Consider the following 23,455-nt stretch of genomic DNA (forward strand, 5'->3'; position numbering starts at 1 on the left):
GACCGGTGCACGCTCGTAACAGGCACAGCGCTGCGCATACACTTAACTTGCATGTACAATTGGTGCTGTTTTGATATTTAGTATTGTTTTATTACTCGTGTCCTCGTTGTGTGGTGTCCGCTGAGAGACAGGTTCTCAATGATGTGAGCTATTATATTTCTAATCAGAGTAACTTTTGCCCACACAGCCATTGACTTGCAGACCAATGAAGAAATGAAGCAGAAAGACGTCCTCGATGTATTATTGGAAATGAATTACCAATTGACGAGTACTGCCAGTGATTATATTTAATGTTACTGTAATTGATTGCAGGATTAGCTGAGATGACAATAATGAATTGATCCTTAATTTATCGCCAAACAACAGCCACGGGCTCCGACTCGTTACTTTCAACATGGATAAATTTCTGCTGAGTTCATATTGGATGCACACATACAGACAACTTTGCGATTTTGCATATGAACACAAGCGAAAGCCCTTCGATGTTTTCGCTAGCGCTGGCACTACCAACAATAGCTGTATGAAACCAGCTATCGCCACCGGTATCAAACAAGTCCACATCATTGTGGTTAATTCTGTGCTGGGAATCAACTAGCAAGAATGAAGCTAGTTTATTACTCATCTGGTTGTGGCGGGAATTTATTTGGGAAAGTCATTCTACGGCTTGAATTGATAATTGGCTTAGCCGATCATTATGAGCGGTTAGTACACGTTAAAAAAACGTGATGTGCTTTTGAAATGTGCAGCGGTAAACTAAGTTCTTTTATTGAGTAATATAATTCGCTGATGGAAGTCGAAAGATTTTTTTCCGGTTACGTACAAAATGCTTTAAACATTTGCCAGATTCTAACACGGTGCCTTTAAATTGGATTTAGACTTGAAGTGATCGTTTTTATCAAATGGCATTTAGGGATTTGAGTATTGCGAGGGATTAAGAACTAATAGGTAATACGTGTAAATCAAGGCAAGTGAAAAAATATTAGAGTAGAGCAATGAATCCTTAAATAGGCTATAAAACAATTAATACGATCTCGCAAATGTTGTTACTTCAGATATTCTTGCCGTGGTGAATTGTAATGAAAGGCGGGTTGATAACGATGTAGTATCAAAACCACAGAGCCTCTGCAAACACCTGTTCAATTTACTCTGCGGGCTTCATTCTGTGTTTACCATATCTTCAAGGATACAAAACCAAATCAATACAGCTTTCATTCATATTTCACCCCTTTTCACTTATTTAAATCTAAGACTGCATCTTGCATGAATTTATAGGGACTGTTTGTGCATGAATTTATAGGGTCTGTTCTGATTATTGATTACTGATCGCTTATCAATTTTAAAAGTAAGCTTTCACCAGTTCCAGCACTTGCCACTTACTGGCTAATTTTACACTATGGTCTTGAAAAAATATTAGCTGAAAATTCCATGTTTTAAAACAACGTACAAATCTCGGGTTTGAGGTTTCGTCAGAAAACAGACCGGCGTCCTATCTCTTGTCTTAGGTTGTCCCTCGGGATCGAGAATGACTTGTTTCCGCACCAGTCCCGTGGGTGCTGAGAACGATGAGACTGAATAAAAGAATGCTGGGTTTTCAGAAGTTCATATTTCCTTGCAGGCTATAAAACCGGCGAATACTCAAAATGTAAGTAATCACAGACATTGAGAGCTTCGCTCCACATCCAAGCGCTCCGACCCATCCCCAAACTCCAGCGCGGCCCTACACCTTTTAAGAAAACTTCGTTACTTGTTTTCCTTTGACATTCTGGAGAATAAGAGTTAGGTTTACGGAATCTGTGGAAATATTCTTACTAATTGTGCTGGTAATAATGTTGAGCGGCGTTCTGTCAACTCACGGGGTCTCTCAGAAAACAGGGAGAGTGAGAAGCTATTCGCGAACAAGTGAAGCAAAACTCAACACAAAATGAACCTTTAATTCGCCGCTGCATTACGGCCGTGACGAATGCGGGACGGAACTCATGCACTCAAAATCCTTTCCATTTTTATCAAATGATAGTCGCTGCAGTTCAAAACAGATTGTCTTTTAATATTCGGGTGCTCAAAGTTATGTTCCATTCTCCCCCAGCGGTGAGGCTGGCGCCGTGATGTCACACCTCATTTACCTGCCTGCTAAATTACACAACGATTGAAACGGAAACGATGGTGGAAATAAAGTCTGCCTTGGAGAAAAATGATATAAAATAAACATTCACTTTTCCTGTCTTTATTTTGATTGAACTGAGTGAAGGGATGGGATTTATAAACGCAGTTTACTCTTGCAGACCCAATCCGCGATTGACCGTAGGAAGTTATCGCTGCCTCCTTCGGGTATAATTTTATTTGCAAATATTTGAAAGTTTGAAAAAAATCAATAAAATCAACGAAGGGGAAGGCGATAAATGTTTGATTTATCTGCTGAGCATATGGTCCACGGGCGAACTCCCACACCTCAGCGGAAGACTCTTCGCTCTACAGCGGTGATTGATGACGGCAGTTCCAAAGGTTTATTAAAATAAAACCATTTCAGCCCGGGTTGTTAAATGTTTCTGCAGCTTTACTCGATCCTAGTGTTTGCCGAACGGCACGTTCGCACAGATCCGACAGAATCATTAGCAACCGCCCTTCAGATAGAGGAAAAGTGCCAACATCCACCGGGAGCAGCGGCCTCGCCCACGGGCAGTCGGCAGCGCTGTATTGCGGGCACTTCACCTTCGCTTCTACACGGATGCACACAGTGTGCGCGCTGCTTTATTCTTTATTGTTCGGGTTTGGGCACTGGCATTTAATTCTGTATCCTACATGTGGATATTTTGATTCTCTGACTGAAGAGAGCTGTGGTGCATGGTTTGAAGCCGGGGCGGTGCAACGTTAAGTTTTACCCTGCTTTATTTTGTTCAGCGGTATTAGACGTGGCTCCATGATTTTTGCCTCGATGTTATCTCATCTGTGGCACGTTAGCGAAGGAATCGGATCGTCACAGTTTAAAATGTACTCAAATAAATCGCAATGCCGTGTTCCATACAAAACATTTATTGTGCGTTATATACAGCAGCATATTGCAATATATTGGGGTAGGGGAACGAAACAGCACACTAGCTAAACAATAACTTAGCATGCATAACTATGGGCCAGTTCTTATAAATACAATACAAAAATAAAGACGGTACAGTCTTGCAATTTTTCATTTTTTAACGTTCAGAGATACACGAACCTGTATGTTTATGGCGATCGGTTACAGACGTCGTCAATGGAGCGACTTGAACTGCAAAAGACGGAAACAAACCTGGTTTCAGAGAAACTTGCCAGTCCGGACCCTCCGTGAGACGCTGTACAGGTCGAGCTATTTGCCTGAGGGCGTGATCTGCTGGATGGGACCTATTTAATTTTCATGGTTGGGCCCTGATGTGTCTGAGCCTGCTCCGGTTCCTCGTCTGAAGAACATTCGGACGAGGGGCACGTTAAACTCCCTCCTTCCTCGTCGCTGCCCCGAACGTTCCTTAATCTGGAATGTTTGCTCTGATCGCTTTTGGTAATGTCAGGTTTCTCCTGGAAATCGTTGGACGTGTGCTCCGTGGGTTTCCCTTTCTGTTTGACCGCTTCCTGGGCCGCTTGTTCTTTGGCCTTTTTACTCCGTTTCCACTTCATCCGTCTGTTTTGAAACCATATTTTAACCTTTTTGGGTTTAAAAGAGAGAAGTAGATCCAGATTTTAACAGGAGCCGCGCAGGTGGCAAAGGCGGGCAGTTTAAAACATGGAACAGTACGAGGCAATTTCCTTACGACCCACCCACCACGTAAATCAAACGGATATATAAAAAAAAGTATCAAACGCAAACGCGGTTCTGAATTAAAACTGGAAGCTTTAAAAGTTGCCAACGGTTTATATTAGATGACTGATCTGTGCAGAATGTGTGCTGGCGACTCTTACCTGTGTCTCTGTTAGCATCAGGGATGTGGCCACCTCAAATCGTTTGGGCCGGGAGAGGTACTTGTTCAGTTTGAATTGATGTTCGAGCTCCAAGAGCTGCTGGCTGGTAAAAGCGGTTCGCGGCCTGCGGCATTTCCCCAGCATGCTGGACTGTGTTTGTGCTGCGGAACACGAGTTAAGCAGCAACATGACAGGCGAACATCCCTTAACAAATTAACATTCCTTCCATAGCTACAAGGGTATAACGGGTAGAGTGAGGGAGGGGAGAGGTAAGCTCTTGTATTTTTCTTACATTCATATGAACCTATCCTTTTGGTATTTGGGAGGGGTGTTTTATGTAGTTTTCTAACCTAACATCTTTTTGTTGTTGTATCGTTCCTAAAGGCTGGATTTTAAAATAAACACGCTCTACAAAACTACATATGAAAATTAGCAAACTGGTTTGCCAAATGGCAACTTTTTTTTATTTTAAACCTGTCTACCGCTAAATAATAATCACACGTTTTGATCGGTCCGCGGAAATGTCAAATCGGAATAGAAAAGACTGCCACTTGGTTGCTTTGCATGTGTTGACTACTGCATTTGCAGACTTTCAGCATCTGCAGAGCTTTTAAAATGTTCACGGATTATTGTATTGTCCTTAAACTGAAATATTAATCCGAACTCATCTTTATTTAATATTAACTTAGAACAGTGAGTTCCAGATTTTAAAATGTGATTATGGCATTATTTGTCATTTGTGAGTTAAAATTCAAAGACTGGAAATGTAACCCGTATCAGTCTTGCGGCCTTGTACTAAGATAACAATTTATATTCGTTGGTTGCCTGACACCGAATCATCTGTTAAATGTAATCATCATTAGCTACACGCAGAACCCTTTAAATGGACATAACTGTGGTTTCCTGATGTATTAAGATATTATATTCGCCAGCAATTTCAAATAGTTTCTTTAAAAAGAACACTGATTTCCCACAGGGCTAACATGGGCCAGACAATAAAAGGTACAATAGAAGACGGGTGAAATTAGCTCCAGATCCCCAGGGAAAGTTGATTGGCTCTGTTTAGTGAAAACGCCCACCGTTTACCGGCATCCCCTCTAAATCCCAGTGTAAGGTAGACAATCCTTTAATTAAATCAATACTATCTAACCCACAGGGATTAAATATAGTGTACACCTAACCCCAAATGCGAAAATACCTACAGGTTCATTCCAACATACCGTTGATTACTAAATCGACAAATAAAACCACATACTGAGAATTTAAGAAATCGTTGTCTATTTCATATCAATATTAAAATACTCTATGAACATTAGGATTGTGGATATTTTAATGGCCGCTGGACATCTGGACATTTTAAAAAAACCTACAGGAATGTGCTTATTTTACTTAAAGGATCCTAACACGTAGAAAGAATTCGTGTCACAGGGTACTAAAATCAGGTCGAATAAAGAATCGTTTGCAAAGGCTAATAAATAAGCCACATGTTGGATTTGTCAGCTCATTGTTGCTGGGTTTGCATAGAGCCCGCCATTCACAGCAAACGGTGGAAAGAAAAGGCGCTATTTACTGCTTCATCTTGAACAAATCTGCTAGAATAGGCAGAAACAAAAAGCCCAGTCTCTCTTCTGCAAACAGCAACAGCGTTGAGATTTTAACACCACCTTGCCACTTTCCAGCCGGCTATTATCCAGCCATTTCGCTTCCTTTTTCCTTATTTAATCACCACTGAAACCTTGTTTGAGATTTACGTTTCGAGAATTTTCACTCCTCACCTAATTAGTATTTTTTCACTCAGGAATTTTTCACACACATGACTGGACCATTAAAAAAACCCGATGTCCCAATAACTATTTTTAAGTGTTCCTAAAATCAGTGCATTGCAGCATCTCGCATCTTTACGGCTGGGCGAACATTTATTTACATGTCATCTAAACCCACCATTTTGCTCCTTCCACAGTGAACATTAAGTGCCAGTACGACCATAACGGGGAAAGTGAACTTCGTAATTGAAAACGGAGCTGAGGCAGAATTCTTCCAAAGGAATATGTTCCAATCGGCCAACGTGTTTAACCAACTCCCCCTTTGCTGTTTATTTTTCCAAGGTGGGCAGTGACTTGGTTTCTATTTACGGTTGAAAACAGTGTACAGTTGGAAGGTTTATTTGGCTGCTGTTTCCCTATCCAATGACTCTTTTTTTAAATGCAGTTAAAGTGCAAACTGAAAGCTTGTTTACGGACGGCTCGCTGTCCAATGGCGGCCAACTAATGTAAGATTAAACAGAGCTTAATGATTATGCAATATCCCACTGTTCTGATATCGTGATATCCTTTAGGGGAGCTAATCACACAATCGATACTGTTTAAAATCTTAACTGATTTTATAATTTGCAGTTACGGTGCAATATAATAAGTTTTGCAATTGCATCAAGATTTTTGCCTCTTTTTCTAGAAAGAAATGGGGACGCTTACCGTTGAAATCCGGCATTTTAGGCAGCATCATCCCGGCAGTCGAGGCTCGAAGCCACTGGTCTATCTGAAACGTCCCGGCCGTTACTTTGACTGGCTCCGAGTGATGAGTGCCTGCTAGCTGGGGGTAAGGGTATGGCAAGGCGCTGGACTGGCCCGTCAGCGCCGAATAGGTGTAAACCGGGTGGCCGTAGAGAGCCGAAGCCGGGATGGCCCCGTGGGGATGAAGGCCGGTCACCCCGGGGTGCTGCTGCACGCTCAGGAAACCGGGTTTGGACATCAGGTTCCCGAGAGTCAGCCTGGGAGGCGACGGGCTGTCAGTGCGCAGGCAGTCGGAGGTGGCCGGGTGCTGCTCGAGCATTGGAGGGCTGGCGCTGGAGGACGGGGGTGAAGTTGCAAGAAGAGGCGAACAAGTTTGCGGTTTGGGCAGATCGACGGCCAGGAGGGCGTCGATTCGGAAATTTTTGGATTTTTCCATCGGCTTTTTATTCCAAACCGTGGGAGGAAAAGTAAAACGCTAGATTTTGTTGGAAAGATGATGCAACGATCCTTTCTCTCTTCCTGCAGATCCGGTTAGTTCTTTTACTGTATTTACTAGACAGCAGCTTTCAGCTCCACCTTGGTTCAGTATTTCACGCTTGAAGATCCTGGCCTCTATCCCATTGGTTAAACCAGTCTTCCCTGCGCGAAACTGGGTCTCTATTGGTCAATCTGCTGAAGGTTTGGTATATTTCAATAGGTTGAATCTGCTGATTTCAAGAGCTCCCCCCGCTCAACTTCTCCCACTCCCCGCTCCCCATTGGTCCATAGACAAACTTGCGGGGAAAGAATCAGCCAACTCGGATTTTTGATTGGCCAACGTCACTCCTACTTGCGTCAATATTTACCACCCCAATGGTGATTGGTCCACTTGTTGACACCTTGCTCGCCCATTCGTTGCCGTCATCAACATTATTTGAGAAGAAGTCACTGTTTGTTATTGGAGGAGATAATCTCCTTAATTAAAGTAATTAAAGGTGTTAATTCTGTTTTCCTCCCTTTGAGATTTAGCTCCAGTTTGAGGGTGGAAAATTACTCTGAAATTTGGAGAACTCCAGCGAGGCATTTTCTTATGCAATGATTTAATAGATGGAAATAAAATAGAAAGCAAATAACCCAACTGTGTTATAGTCTGCGCTGGTGCAAGGGGTCACGCTTTTTAAGGGACGGAGACCCTTAGAATATCTCGTTCCAGTTGACAGGTATATGAACCTTACGCCACAGACCCTTACGCCACAGTTTAATTTTAGAAGGAACAGACCATTACGCCACAGTTTAATTTTAGAAGGAATCTGATGTGAAACTTTCTGGTAAATGTTACCATTTATTTTGCCCGCGGTCAGAACACCTAACATGAGTCCGTGCACCTGTGTTGACTGAAGATGTTGTTAGCCAACCCCCACGCACTGACAGCAATCCCCCCCTCCCCCTCCACACACACAAGAGGTGTGAGAACGCAAGTAAATACCTACTGTGTGCTTTATTTTATATAAAGAACACATTGTAGGCGACTGTGCAATGTGTACTTTTCGGGCTTTCGGGATTTCTTTCCGTAAGTTACAAGTGAAACTTTCCCCTCGTTTTATTCTAAGATAGTTTGGTGAGTTAAATAAACAGCTGGGGACTAAAGTGCAGCGAAAGAGACCTTAAAACTAAAATAAAATTAAGAGAACATTTTTGCAAGTGTTTTATCTGTAGTTATCAAAATATTACAATCCCAAATAATAACGCCGCATTGCAATTGTGAATGACTTGAACTGTCAGTGGATATCACTCATTTGAAGATCCCGGCAGTTCGTTTTAATATTATTTACCCGAGTTAGTTTTATTCCCGGAGGCTAATGATAAACTGGATCTGCTCACCAGCAATCCCCCTAGGCTTCTACCAGTCTTCTCCTACATCAATAACCCCCTTCAAATTTGAACGACTTTGTTATAATTAGAAAAATGATATCGCATTTCCGAATTATTTTAAATAGTTCCACTGCCAAGAGACCGGATTCTCATGTCTTATGACTTCAACCAACTTCTAATCATACACCAGTTAAGCATACAACTATAAGGACACAAGAACATAAGGAATTGAAGGGGGAGTAGGCCATTCGGCCCCTCATACCTGCTCCACCATTTAATAAAACCATGGCCGATCTTTTACCTCAGTGCCACTTTCCTGCACTAACTCTTACGTCCCTCGATTGTCTTCCTATCTTAAAATCTGTCGAGCTGTCATTTTAACAGTCAGCGAGAAGATTTCTTAATTTTAAATATAAGGGTTCAATATAAAACGTTTCCACGGCTTCTAAATGTAACCAAGAACCGTTTGCAATACATAGGTTTATGTAGGTATGATGTAAAGGGTGGGAATAAAAGGATCCTGTTCTGGTTGGCTACCGGTTACTAGTGGTGTTCCGCAGGGGTCGGTGTTGGGGCCGCTTCTTTTTACTTTGTACATTAACGATTTGGATGATGGAGTAAATGGTTTTGTGGCTAAGTTTGCAGATGACACCAAGATAGGTGGAGGAGTAGGGAGAATTGAGGAGACAGGAAGGTTGCAGAGACCTAGATAGTTTAGGAGAATGGGCAAGGAAATGGCAGATGAGATTTAATGTGCAGTTGTACACTTTGGAAACAGAAATAAACGGGCAGATTATTATCTAGAAGGGGAGAAAATTCAAAGTTCAGAAATACAGAGGGACTTGGGGGTACTCGTGCAGGATACCTTAAAGGTTAACCACTAGGTCGGATCGGTGGCAAAGAAAACGAATACTATGTTGGCATTCATTTCGAGAGGTATAGTGTATAAAAGTAAGGAAATGTTGATGAGGCTCTACGGGGAACTAGTGAGGCCTCATTTGGAATACTGTGCACAGTTTTGGGCCCCATGTCTTAGGATGGATGTGCTGATGTTGGAGAGGGTTCAGAGGAGATTTATGAGGATGATTCCCGGAATGAAAGGGCTTACATATGATGAGCGTTTGTCGGCTCTTGGACTGTACTCACTGGAGTACAGAAGAATGAGAGGGGACCTCATAGAGACATTTAAAATGTTGAAAGGACTGGACAGAGTAGATGTGGCCAAGCTGTTTCCCTTGGTGGGTGAGTCCAGGACCAGAGGGCACAAGCTTAACATTAGAGGGTACAGGTTTAAAACAGAGATGAGGAGAAATTTCTTTAGCCAGAGGATAATGAATTTATGGAATTCCTTGCCACCTACAGCAGTGGAGGCTAGACCACTGGAGGCGTTTAAGGAGGAGATAGATAGATATCTAATTAGTCAAGGTATCAAGGGATATGGGGATAAGGCCAGAAATTGGGGTTAGAATAGTTTTTTTTCATTGCCCCCCCCATTTCTCATTCTTTTTCTTTTTTCCCCCTTTTCTTTGGAGCAGACTCGATGGGCCGAATGGCCTACTTCTTCTCCCTTGTCTTGTGATATTGTGATCTTGTGATGTAATTTTTTAAATGACGCGGCTGTAGCCGGATAATGCAATTCCACTGGCAAAAAAATGAAATTATGCATTTTCTTTAAATCCTGGATTTAATGTCACTATCTGCAAAGAGCTTTCGGTTGCGAGGGCTTTCTCACCAGACCTGCGTTGCACCGTGTGATGTTTTTCACATGCACTGTGGGACCCGAGAAGGAAGGGGCCATCACCGTCTTTTCCCCGTTTTATTTAGGATTGCTTCTGTAGCTGCGGCGACCTGTGTAGTCGCATCCCGTGAATTGATTCCTTTGTAAATAAATGCATTTATTAAAAAAAAAGACGACGGCGGATGAGTTGCAATCATTGATAGTCAGCTAAACATCAGGATCCCATCTACTGCCGGCAGGTCATATTTGTGATCCAAAGCTGTCCGTAACATTTTGACATTAAGTAACAAGATTGTGATATATTAAGCTGGTGATGGATGACGACTCTTCTGTCTTACCCCCGAAGAGGCAGCTTACATAGACGGCTAATGATGGTAAGTTTATGGAAGCAATTTCTTTACAGAATGCACCGGAGCTTCATCGGCCTAATCAGACAGCTCCATTTAATGGATGAACGGGTCATGATCGGAATTATTGACACCCAGCTCTCCGTAACCTGTTTCCCAATAAAGCTGATTACATTTTCTCAATTCATCAGCTAACCACTCTCACTGTGACTGCATCAAAGGCTTATTTGCTCAGGGGAAATCAACAAGGCACAGATCAAATCCATTACCTTCCCGAGGCTTTCTGCTGGTCATTTTGTGGGCATTTTGGTTTCCCATCGCCCGTCTCTTTCCAATTTAACCATTTCAAAAAATATATAACTTACTCCGATCTGAATTTTACAACTTTTTTAAAATCTTCACCAGTTGCTTTGTTTTAGTAAAAAAACACAAGTGATTTAAGTTGTAAAAATTATGTATCAATGGTTAGTGTTTTGAAATTTGAAAGTATTTTTTATTCCGAGAACACCCCACTGTATTCATGGAGATTTCAGCTGCTCGGCAGGCGTGTTGATGGAGTTCCGTTGAATAATCTCGTCTCATTTCTCGAGGAGTTGGTGCCACGTTAAATCAAACGAGTGATCCTTACCCCTTTCTCGTCATAAATATGGGAAATAGCAAAGGAATCCGTTATTTGTATTAATACCATGTCCCAGATACTTTATATGACGATAGTTAACGCGAGGGGTCTCCTGCTATTGTGGCGCTGATAGAAAATACAGAGGAGAGTAACTGTGAGCATGTTTTTAAAGAAAATTGAAACCCTTCTCTCTTACTCCGATGCATATTTTAAACAAAATAGCTCCTTTAACAAAAATAGTACAAAACTTTGTGCTGTTGTTAAGCAACATAAAAAAAAAATGTGCGGTAAAGGTGTTCAATGGGGACACTCCAGTAGACTCGTATAGATTCGTTTAAAAAAAACACGTTCCTAAAAAAGAACGAACTCTGCCAAGTTCAGCCACAACGAACTCGGCGATGCCAACCACCCTGCCTTTCTCTTTCTTTCGCCCTCTGTCTCTCACCTTTACCGTTCCTGTCCTCCACCTCCCCCCACCCCCCCCCCCCCCCACACACACACACACACCCGGCCTGTTTAATTTAGTGACTTTTTTCACATTAACCCCCCGATAATATCAGGAAATATGAGCCACAGAGTTGGCTTCTTATTCTTTCTCTCTCGGAGTTCCCCGAGAACATATTAAGCAAAATCAAAGTTTTACTACAATCCCTGGGGTTGGTTGAGATGTGATGAACATTTCAACAAAGCATTAAAGTAGCAGCTTGGAGTATCAAAGTTACCAATTTCTACAACACACGGACATTGCACACACTTGCAGCCGTTGTAAATGGATGTGTTTTATAATAAATTTTTGAAGAATTGTGAAAGGGTTAATCGCTCATACCAAGTATTGTATCCAAGGATATTATTTTATTACTACAAGAAATCGTTAAAAAAACCGCTGGATTTGGCTGTGTGTTCAATTATTCTTATACAGTTGAACTCAACCTCTTTAGCTTAAAGGTTTCTTCTGTTTCTTTCAGAGGACGTTCCAACTTGCAGTATTTACTTAAATTTTTAGCTGCGGGATTACAGGGAATAATTCATATTAATTTACCCATTTACTAAATAGTCTTAAATAAACTCATTTTCTGTAGCACCTTCCACGTCCCTTGCAGAACGTCCCATAGCCAATAAAACACTTCGATGTGCAGTCACAGTTGTTCAATGGGAAGGATTGCGGCAACTCCCAGCAACGCCAATTTGGTAATGGGATGTTAGTTGAGGATTACCAAGGGATAACTTCTTCCAAGTTGTATCATAGTGTCTATTACATCAGAGAACAGAAGGGACCTTGAAAGCCAGCACCTCCGACAGAGTAACCCCCCTTCAATACTGCACTAGAGTGGAATTTGAACCTTGAACCTTCTGGCACAGAGACAAGGGTAGGACGTTTACAGGAAACTTGAGGAAGATTTTTTTTACTTCACCCTGAGGGTGGTTGGGACCTGGAGCACACCATCCGTAAGGGCGGTGGAGAGCACAGTCACAACACTTAAGAAGTATTTGGACGAGAACTTGAAAAGCCATAGTATATGGGCCGAAGTGCTGGGAAATAGAATTAGCAACAGGACTAGCAAAGATTAGTCAGCAGGAACACAATGGGCCGAAGGACCTATTTCGGTGCTCTATGAGTCTATAACATCATTACCAACCGAGTCATCTGCAGCACTAAAGTGAAAAAAAAAGTATTCTTATTTTTATTGGTCGATATACGGACATCAGATTGATCAGATTTCCCTAAACCAGCCAATGCATATGGTTTTAATAGATACCAGAGAAAATAGGTACTTTTCAGGAAATATCTCAATTCAAGACAAAACTGGACAAGGCAAAACCTTGTCATTTAGCGCCATGGCACTGGAGAATGCATGTGGTTAGCGTGTGTTCCTCTTAGAAGACAGCTTGACTCCACAAACCTTCAATGAAAACCTGATATCAACCACATCGAAATAAAACTGATATTCAAAGTCGCCAAATGTCAAAGGTATCTCCAGTCAGTGATGAAATGGTTAAATCTCAAGATTCTCAACAGATTTCACCGTCCCCCAACACCACTCACGCACACGTTTAAAACGGCCGCTCAACTCCTCCAACTGAGTACTGCAAGAGAATGAATGAGGTAGTAGTTATCGTGGATGAGGCTTGTTCAGACTGTGGGTATCAGCGGTGATTGTCTTTTTAAGTAACGCTGAAGGGTAGATTTATCCTCCCACATTCGTGTTAATGAAGGCCTTAGGTTCTTTTTTGGTATGTTAGTTTCTTTATTCGTTTTCCTTTCCTTTGGGCTCTGTGACTTTTAAAAACAAAACGTGTGAGTTGAATCACTAAAACCTATTGTCCCCGATGTGTATCAAGTCATTTGATATAATTCGTGGGAGACCCCATCGTCAAAACATCCTAAGGACATCCCTTCACAATGGAGACTGGAGCGCAGAGCGAAGTCTCTGGCGGCCAGTAATAACGGAAAATAAGATTGTCAGGCGAATTATAAATAGAGCTAGTCTAAATAGTGGGGCGTTTTCTGAAAAAGGACATTGGTATTGGTATAGGTATTGGTTTATTATTGTCACTTGTACCGAGGTACAGTGAAAAACTTGTCTTGCGTACCGATCGTACAGGTCAATTCATTACACAGTGCAGTTACATTGGGTTAGTACAGAGTGCATTGAGGAGTACAGGTAAGAACAATAACAGTACAGAGTAAAGTGTCACAGCTACAGAGAAAGTGCAGTGCAATAAGGTGCAAGGTCACAACAAGGTAGATAGTGAGGTCAGAGCCCATCTCATCGTATAAGGGAACCGAGTGTTCAATAGTCTTATCACAGTGGGATAGAAGCTGTCCTTAAGTCCGGTGGTACGTGCCCTCAGGCTCCTGTATCTTCTACCCGATGGAAGAGGAGAGAAGAGAGAATGGCCCGGGTGGGTGGGATCTCGGATATCCTGGAGTAGAAGGCCTCATCTCGGGAACAGATGCGGCGGATGAACTGAGAAAAAGGAATGGCGTCCTTCCAAATAAAGCAAGCTCACCACGCAGAAACTCATACAGAGGGGGTGCAGTGTCTTTCCAACTACTTTTCAAATAACATCAACATATGAAGTGAAATAATTTTAACCTTACCATTGTTGTCACTGAAGAAGAAACAATTATACTCTTCAGACAACATTATGTGATAGTGAATGTTTGAATGATGTCGACAACTCAACGATTTGTTGTATCTGGAGCACAAAGATAGAATCGAATAATATGCGAATAAAACATTCATTGAATTATGAAAGACATGGAAACAGTTAATTTCTGGCTGGTGGTTTGGGATCACCTCCAATTGAGAGTTGGCAGACAGAAATCACCTCCTGTTCCTTTCACTGATAGAGTGCGGATCACGCCAGACAGCAAGTGAAGTCTATATAAAGCAGATGTTCGCAGAATCGGGATCAGTCGATGTGTATAATTATTGATTATTAAATTATCTTCCAACATAACTTTATTGAGGAATTAAAATACCTGTAATAAATAGGTGGGTCGAAGTTTGGACGCTTGATACTTCTAGACTTTATTCCCTCTTTACTCTTTCCACTCTGCTGCTTACTAGTAGTGCAAAATAATTTTAAAGCAAGAAAATATTGCGTTTGAGGATAGGAATTAGCCCCATCTCTATCCGCTAAAACGCTGCTATCCGAAGTCGGGGAGGGGGAAGTGCTAGGCACAGCAGTTCTGAAACAAATGACATACCTTTGGGGGTTTATTTTGCACGGGTTGCCTTCAACCTAAGCTGTCTCTTTTACATGTAGGAAAAGTCTTCCGCCCTTTAGGGGCCCTAACACCTTCTGTTCAGTTTAATTTCATTAACCAGCCACTGATTATTTCTATTAAACCCGGTGATATATGAAGCCATTTAGCGCCGCCGCCGCCGCCCTTCAGTCTGATTTATGACTCGTGATGCTGCTGGATGCCCAAATGAAAAGGCTGGGAGAAAATTAATTTTTGTGCAACTCGGGTTAAAGGAGGGGAGAGGGGAAGATGAGGGGGAAAAACCTTACACTGGGCCCTTTTTCCGGATCCTGTAAATTTGTATTCCTAATTACTTTCACAATTAACTAAAATACAAATCAAGCTGACAAATTGTCCCAGTTTATATTTAATTAGCCACTCGAAATTTATGCAATATGAAAAAAGAGCGAAGGGGTGAAAGACCTTTCTAGGCGTCCTCTTTGGCGCAATAAATTAGCCCGAGGAAACGAGAGCCTAAAATGTACCATTTTGTTATAAATCTTTTATATAATTATTTCTCAAAAATAAAGACATGATGAGCGAATCATAATATCATTACACGATTACTTTAAATGCATCCAAAAGACAAGGCTTTGCGCGTTGATTTAGTGGGACGTCGATATTCTCATTCAACTTCTATCCGCCGCTGATCTGTACAAATGTTCAGTTGCTGCATTACAGAATGATTCTTCCCTCGTCCCACCGCTATCCGTTTCTTTTTATTTCGACATAAATAATAATGAGTCGAATCGGGCGTTTCAAAACGGCAGCCGTGTTTTAGTTTTGAGGACTTTGTTCTGAAGTGGAGCCGAGACAAAAGCGATGCCATTAAAATGTTTGCACATTACCGAGCCAGACATCAGTTTGCGGATTCTAAGTGGGGTTTAGTTGGGGAGCGACTGGGTTATTTGTTATTTTTTAAATATATGTCAGCGTGTACAATTTTTTTTTATGCAGCTATCAGCTGAAATTTTTTTTTAAATGAAGAAATGGCCAAAAAAACCCAACATATTGTAGGTGCGGGCTCCGGTTTTGACTTTGACGGAACGGATGCTGGATGCGCCTTAATCTCCCGAAATCTGTGGAGAAAATGACCAAAGTGGCGGTGGACTTGCGCATAGCCAGGATGTGGCAGGGTACTCAACATATAATACTTAAACATATTCCCAGAGAAAGGAAAGAATGGGCTCAAATATCTTTCGTTTGATGTAATTCTAAAATATTGTGAATACCCCGCGTTGTTGTTATTGGCCTCTTGTAACGAAACTGGTCAGAAAATAATTAGGAATGACGTGAAGGAAATACATGTTCAAATATATGCAATTTTCTTGCGAATTATTTTAATTGACAACCTTCTTTTGATATTCTCGTTTATTGAATTGATTTCTCTCCAAGTGATTATTAAGAACATGAATAAAGCCTATTGTTGTCTCTTCTCACCAAGTAGCAAGTAGTCATCATCCCGGTTACTAAGGAGATACTAAATATGTCTTACTTTAACGTAAGGTTGGACAAACTCGGGTTGTTTTCTCTGGAGCGTCGGAGGCTGAGAGGTTTATTTTTATATTACAAAATAAAATTCATTCATCATTAAAAAAGACGAACTATATACAACAATAAAACAGTGCAAACTTTACATTCGTGTACGGATGAATCATTAGTGTTACCTTCTTTATTAAACCCACAGCACCGATGGCACTCGTGTGGTTCCCTGGGGTGATACCCCAATCCTATATTCACACCACTTAAGGGGCTTCCTCGCCTGATCCCGCCCTTCCCTCTCCAGTGGCAGAAGAACCCTAATCTGAGGGGTTTATCAAGTTATGAGAGGCAAAGATAGGGTAGACAGTCAGAATTTTTTTCCTCGGGGTAGACTTGTCAAATACTAGAAAGCATAGCTTTAAGGTGAGATTGGGGGGAAAGAAAGGAGAGGTGGGGGTAAATTTTTTACACAGTGAGCGGTAGGTGCCTGGAACGGGCTGCCATGGGTGGCGGTGGAACCAGATACAATAGTGGCGTTGAAGAGGCATTTGGACAGGCACATGAACATGCATGAGATGGCGAGATATAGATCATGTGGAGGCAGGTAGCTTTAGATTAATTTAGCATCATGGTCGGACTGGCATCGTGGGTCGAAGGGCCTGTCCCTATAATGCAGTCTTCTGTTCTTTCTATCGCGTTAACTGTTCGGAGTTTTACCAGGCACTGGACTCGCCTCCCTACTAATGCCATTCACTGGTATTCTCGGATGAGGCTACAAACCCAGAACGATAATTTTAATATTTGTAAATGCTCAAAATTATGGTCCCTCAGAAGAAAGGTGTGATCAGGACACTACTACGGTATCACAAAAGGGATCCTGTGGGCTTATGTTAGTCTTTTTAATGTGGCAACATGTTCTACGGTGTCGTGTTCTGCCCACAGGAACAGACATAGTCACAGGCCTACAGATCTTTGTCATGTGTAACTGTAGTACACGTTGACCTCTGGTCTAACGGACGTTCTTTATAGCTTCTCGCTAATAGAAAACCATTAAACAAAAACCTTAAACCAGCATTTCTGTCTGATCCAGGCATGGCCTTATAGAGGAGACCAAAGAGGACACGCTGATTACTGGAAGCCCACATTCAAACAAGACTTACGATACAAATTAGTGAAGAAATAAAGGGTAAATTGAGTCACATCATATCACCATTCTGCCTGTCCCGCTGATTACATTAGCCATCACACATTGCGTGGTGTAAATGTACGTTTAATGACAAAAATGGATTTACCTGGAATTAAATCAACTCCATCCTACACCAAGAATAATTAATATTTTCTGTAATTTCCTCTGTTGACCCAGCTCATATATTTTATGTCCTCGTGTCCAAAGTTCATTCAGGAAACGCCACACGTCCCTTCTTTGCCTAACTAATTAAGGAGCATTAAACGATATTTCAGCTCATTCACATTTGCTTATCTGCAGTTATGGCCCCGAAGTTCTGAATTCATTATTTCATTATTGTCACATATTTGATGCTCTGCATCCCAAGTGTAAATTGTTTTCTTTTAAAGAAAGGGATTGCTAAAACACTTTAGGAATAAGTGGACACTCCGGAGGAAGGAAGCTTAGTGGTGGAAGCGAGTCAGGGCCAATTTTAGATAATCAACAAAATGAACAATGAGAATGAGATTGATATTGTCCATACGAGTGGAAACTGGTTAAGAATTGTACATGGAAGAGATGGGACAGAGTGTGAGGAGTCACACATGGAAATTAGGGGTAATGGTTTTAAGAATGGCCACACCATTCACGGGGGTCGTGGGTGTTCCTATATTAGGTACACTTTCCTGTCCACTCTCCATGTTCCTTGATTCAAATGAACTCTTTTTTGTTCTAATTGTGTTCTTTCTCGTAAAAATTGTGTTTAATTTATGTTTTCCTTGTGAATGCTGCTTGTATGATGCTATGTGCCTGTGATGCTGCTGCAAGTAAGTTTTTCACTTCACCTGTGCACACATGTACTGGTGCGTACAGCAATAAACTCAACTTTGACTTTGATTCCCTTAGTTCCCATAAGAACACAGGAACACGAGAAAATAGGAGCAGGATTAGGCCACCAGGTCCCTCAAGCCTGCCCTGCTACTCATTATGATCATGGCTGATCTATCTTAAGCCTCAACTCCTCTTCTGTGCCCGTCATTAGTCACATATCAGGCTGCACCTTCATCTGTTGCCTTTAGTCCATGCTTCTTCTGCGTAACTCCCGGTTTTGATTGTCCTTAAACTGTAAATCTGCCTTTCTTTTTAAATCCAAGGAAGCAGCAGAATATTTTCAAATACTTTACTGAACCATTGCAGCTGCAGTTAGCACTTCTATCTGATAGATAATTAGCACAGGGTGTATAGGACTACTGACCAGGTGTGCCTTGTATTAGCAGGAACAAGAGGCCTGACAGTACAACGATAGCTGCAACAGAGATCAGGACCAGTAAGGTGCGTGGGGTGGGGGAGAAAGAGCGAGAAAGACCGCAGATGGCAGGACTGGTGACTGAATGTGGCAAGGATAGAAGAAGGAGGAACAGGAATAAGAAACCCTGCAGCTGCTGGAAGTTTGAAATAAAAACAGAATATTCTGGAAAAACTCAGCAGATCAGGCCACATCTGTGGAAAGAGGAACAGTTTACACTTCAGCTTGCAGATCCTTCATCAGAATTGAGGAAGGGAACCTGGACCTGAAACGTTGTTTCCCTTTAATGAATGGCATGAAAGCCAAAGAGCACTGTAAGGACAGGACCAGCGATCAAGAACATGAGGGTAAAAGGACCATGTGTAGGGAATAGAGAATTGATAAGATAAGATATCTTTACTAGTCACATGTACATCGAAACACACAGTGAAATGCATCTTTTTGCGTAGAGTGTTCTAGGGGCAGCCCGCAAGTGTCGCCACGCTTCCGGTGCCAACATAGCATGCCCACAACTTCCTAACCCGTACATCTTTGGAATGTGGGAGGGAACTGGAGCACCCGGAGGAAACCCACACAGACACAGGGAGAACATACAAACTCCTTACAGACAGTGGCCGGAATTGAACCTGAGTCACTGGTGCTGTAATAGTGTTACGCTAACCACCACACTTCAGGAAGGGGAAGTTAGGAGAACACCCACCAGTCCTCATTAAGGTGGAAAGGGTGAGCAGCTTCAAGTTCCTGGGTGTCAACATCCGAGAGGATCTATCCTGGGCCCAACACATTGATGGAATCATGAAGAAGGCACGCCAGCGGCTCTACTTCACTAGGATTTTGAAGAAATTGGGTATGTCCCCAAAGATTCTACAAATTTCTATAGATGTATGGTGGAGAGCATTCTGACTGGCTGCATCACCGCCTGGTATGGAGGCTCCAATGCGCAGGATCAAAAGAGGTTGCAGAGGGTTGTCGATTCAGCCAGCACCATCACAGGCACAACCCTCCCCACTATCGAGGACATCTTCAAGAGATGGTGCCTCAAGAAGGCGACATCCAGCATTAAGGACCCTCACCATCTGGGACATGCCCTTTTCTCATTACTACCATCAGGGAGGAGGTACAGGAGCCTGAAGACCCAAACTCAACATTTCAGGAACAGCATCTTCCCCTCCGCCATCAGATTTCCTAATGGTCCATGAACCCCTGAACTCCACCTTGTTATTCCTCTTTTGCACTATTTTATTATTTTTTGGTAACTTACAGTAATTTTTATGCCTTGCACTGTACTGCTGCCGCAAAACAAATCTCACGACATGTGACAGTGATAATAAACTTGATTCTGATTACGAGAGCCTCAATATTGATCAAGATCGAGGTGGTGGACAGAAGGTGGTGGGGTGTTACATGAGCAAGAGGACAGTGATTGAGACCAACCAACAAGAGCAATGTATGTTGAAAGGAGTGTGAACAAAGACCAGAAAGCACAGGGACCAGCGACCATGACCAGCGCCTTGGCAATAAACAATAATCAAGAGCTCATGTCACAGAATTTCAGGTAGGTTATTAGCACTTGAGTCTTTGTGTATTCATTTGGTTTAATCTGCCATTATGTTTGGCGCAGGCACTGTGGGCCGAAGGGCCTGTTCCTGTGCTGTACTGTTCTATGTTCTATTTCTTCTTTAAACTAATCTGGAGGTTAAATTTGCGCTGGTGAAACTTAACTATTACTTTATTAAATAGTAAGTGTAACTAGATTAATTAGTAAATAAAACCTTATCAAATTAGCAATTAAAACATGATCAGATAGGGATGGCAGTGCAAGTGGCGCTCGTACCTGCAGCTTTAGGACTTGGTGGAGATTGGTGGGATTCTAAGCAATTGTATCTGCAGTAGATGTCTGGATTAGCTCAGAGCTTTTGAGTTGATGTTTAAACTGCCGAGATTGTATTGCAATGTATTTAAAATACTTGTTTGACCAGAATGCAGCCAACAGGTTTCAGATTTTTCCATCCCACCCATTACATGAGATGCATGCTCAGTGAGGAAGATTTCCTTCCAGCTCTTGACATGACAGTTGCTAAACCCTGATCAGTTGCCCTTGTTCCAGATATAAGGACATACTCCACGCTATGGTTACCCAGGAAAACTGGATCATGTCCTTATACTGCTCTGTCATCCTTTCCTTTAAGCAACTCATAAAATGGTTTCACAATTAACAAAGTGTCTTATAAAATTCCTCAAATCCACAACCAGCACAGAAATGACTGGAAGGCTATTTTAAGCAAGGGTAGGGATGACATTTGAATAAATTCTAATTAATAATTATCTGAGGTTTGTCCAGTGGTGGAGATAGGGACAATGAGAAATCTTCCTTATTTTGTAGCAGTTCATCCTTTTGAGCATTAAGTTTTAACCCTCTCTCTTCAAGCATTTCAAGTAGCCCATCAACATTGTTTTAGTCATTTAGTCAGATGTCACCAAGTCAGTGTTAACTCCTATTGATCCAGGGCTGAGCACTTCAAAGTGACCTGTCAGCAACTAAATCCAAAAACTGCTGCAGTGGCATATTGGTGGCTTCCTTGTATTCCATTGTTTCTTCTCTGTTTCCTTCCACTTTGCTTTTGCCTTCATTTTGTAGCTTGCAGCAAATCATCTACATATGGGAGCAAACATTTTGGTTTGGTGAAACACTTAGCAGCCCATTGTCATTCTTGTATAAAAGATCATTGAGGTGTAATGTAAGTTTCTGAATAGACATTTACAGAGTTCAGCATAACTAAAGTCACCAAATGTAAAAACAACTTGAGACCAATTATCTGTTCTAACAGAGATGCTCCAAAACCTGTCAGTAACTATAAAGCCACTGATTCCCACAGCTACCTAGACTACTCCTCTTCCCACCCTGTCTCTTGTAAGGACTCCATCCCTTTCTCTCAGTTTGTCTGTCTATGCCACATCTATTCACGAGATGAAGCTTTCTGTTCTAGGACTTCTGAAGCGTCCTCCTTTTTTTTAGGAAACATGGCTTCCCCTCTTTTGTGGTTGGAGGCACACTCACCGGCATCTCCTACATTTATCGCACTTTTGTCCTCATCCCACCTTCCCTCAGATGGAACAAAGGTAGAGTCCCCTTGGTCCTTATCTTTCACCTTATCAGCCTCAGCATCCACCATATTCTTTGCCATTTCCACCATCTGCTATGCAATCCCACCACCAGTCACATCTTCCCCTCCCCATGTCTTCCTGATTTCCGCAGGGACCACCCTCTCTGTGTCTCTCTGTTTCGCTCATCCCTTCCCATCAATCCCTCCTTGTCCCTGGCACTTTCCCCTGCAACCATAGGAGGTCCTTACACCTCCTCCCTCACTTCCAACCAGGGACCTAAACAGCCCTTCCAGAAGAAGCAGAGATGCACCTCCTCCAACCTCGTCTATTGATATGTGTACTCGCAATGTGGCATCCTCTTAATCGGTGAGAACAAGTATAGACTAGGCAACCATTTTGTTGAGCGCCTGCACTCTGTCCACAATGGCCATCTTAAGCTCCTGGTTGCAGGCCATTGCAACTCCCTTTCCTATTTCCACACCGACTTGTATGTCCTCAACCGTCTCTACTGCCAGGATGAGGCCAAACACAAACTAGAAGAACAGTACTACATATTCCACCTGTATTGTCTACAACCCAATGGTATGAACACTGAATTTTCCAATTTCAGGTAACCCACACCCCCAGTGTTCCTTCCTCTCTCCTTCTAATTCACCCAGGTTCTCTCATCCACCCTTCTTTCCAACCAACCCAGCCCCCCAGCCCCCAGATACCCGGTTTCTTTCCCCTCCCCTACCTGTTATGTCTGCCCATCACCCACACACTTAACCGACTCAGTTCCCTATCCTCTCCCCTCTCCCACTGGTTCCAATCTGCCCACCATCCCTCCCTTATCTGGTTCCACGTATCACCTTCCTTGCTTATCAGTTTCCAGAATCTGAAGCCCATTGTTATCTCCACATCATCTCCCAGCCTCTGTCTCTACATCTGCCCTCCCCCTCCCTGACCTGGCTCCATCTGCCTACCATCCTCCTCCACAACTGATTCCATCTATTGCCTGCCAGCTTCTACCTCACCCCTCCCCCTCACCTCTTTACACCTATCTCCCCTCTAAACTCTCAGTCCTGATGCGGGGGTCTCAGTCTGAAATGTCGACGATCCCCCTTGCCTCCACAGCCACTGCCTGATCTGTTGAGTTTCTCTGACGGTATTTTCTTGCTCCAGATTCTAGCATCTGAAGTTCCTTGTGCCTCCTGTTAGCAATATCCAGGGTGGAGAAACACTTTGAGCCAATTTGTATCTGTCCACATTGCGCAGTTGAACATGACATTTAATGCAGCATGTTCAAACACCAACTATTATTTGTCTTTTTTGTATGCAAGCCTAATTGCAGCCTCCATATACAGATGGTTTTCTTTAGGGATCGGATATTGCTTAGCAAATGGGTGTGGAGGTTTGTTAATGTGCTCCACTCCCTCCAGTCATGCATTATCATGTTTACTTTGTCGTAATTGCATCTGCCCATTTTTGGATCATATTTTGTGTCTCTGGGTCTTCATGAAGTGATATATATTTCGGTTTTGTTACTATTAAGTACTTTGGTGCCATGACTAACCACAAACAACCATCAGCACATTCCTCCCTAATCTGCATGACTTTAGGCAATAGATTGATCCCCAATGACTTCAATTCTGCCCAAGTTCCTTTTTGCCAC

The 23,455-nt window shown here is 42.4% G+C and overlaps 1 protein-coding gene across 1 annotated transcript; it reads right to left on the minus strand.

Annotated features, from left to right (window-relative positions):
- Positions 1-3,372: 3,372 nt before the first annotated feature.
- On the minus strand, positions 3,373-6,870 carry mnx1 (motor neuron and pancreas homeobox 1). Its single transcript, XM_052016159.1, has 3 exons — positions 6,396-6,870; positions 3,925-4,085; positions 3,373-3,669 (listed from the first exon to the last, which is right to left on the minus strand). Exons 1-3 carry the CDS (start codon positions 6,868-6,870, stop codon positions 3,373-3,375), a joined length of 933 nt encoding a protein of 310 aa, XP_051872119.1.
- Positions 6,871-23,455: the final 16,585 nt, after the last annotated feature.

The sequence above is a fragment of the Pristis pectinata genome, chromosome 5, assembly GCF_009764475.1.
Source record: "Pristis pectinata isolate sPriPec2 chromosome 5, sPriPec2.1.pri, whole genome shotgun sequence".
Lineage (NCBI taxonomy): Eukaryota > Metazoa > Chordata > Chondrichthyes > Rhinopristiformes > Pristidae > Pristis > Pristis pectinata.

Excerpts from the sequence above, each read along its gene's own strand:
- mnx1 (XM_052016159.1), bottom strand. The coding sequence starts at position 6,870 with ATGGAAAAATCCAAAAATTTCCGAATCGACGCCCTCCTGGCCGTCGAT. Across the intron at positions 4,086-6,395 it reads TAAAATGCCGGATTTCAACG|CACAAACACAGTCCAGCATG; the intron begins GTAAGCGTCCCC and ends CGTGTTCCGCAG. Across the intron at positions 3,670-3,924 it reads TGATGCTAACAGAGACACAG|GTTAAAATATGGTTTCAAAA; the intron begins GTAAGAGTCGCC and ends AAACCCAAAAAG.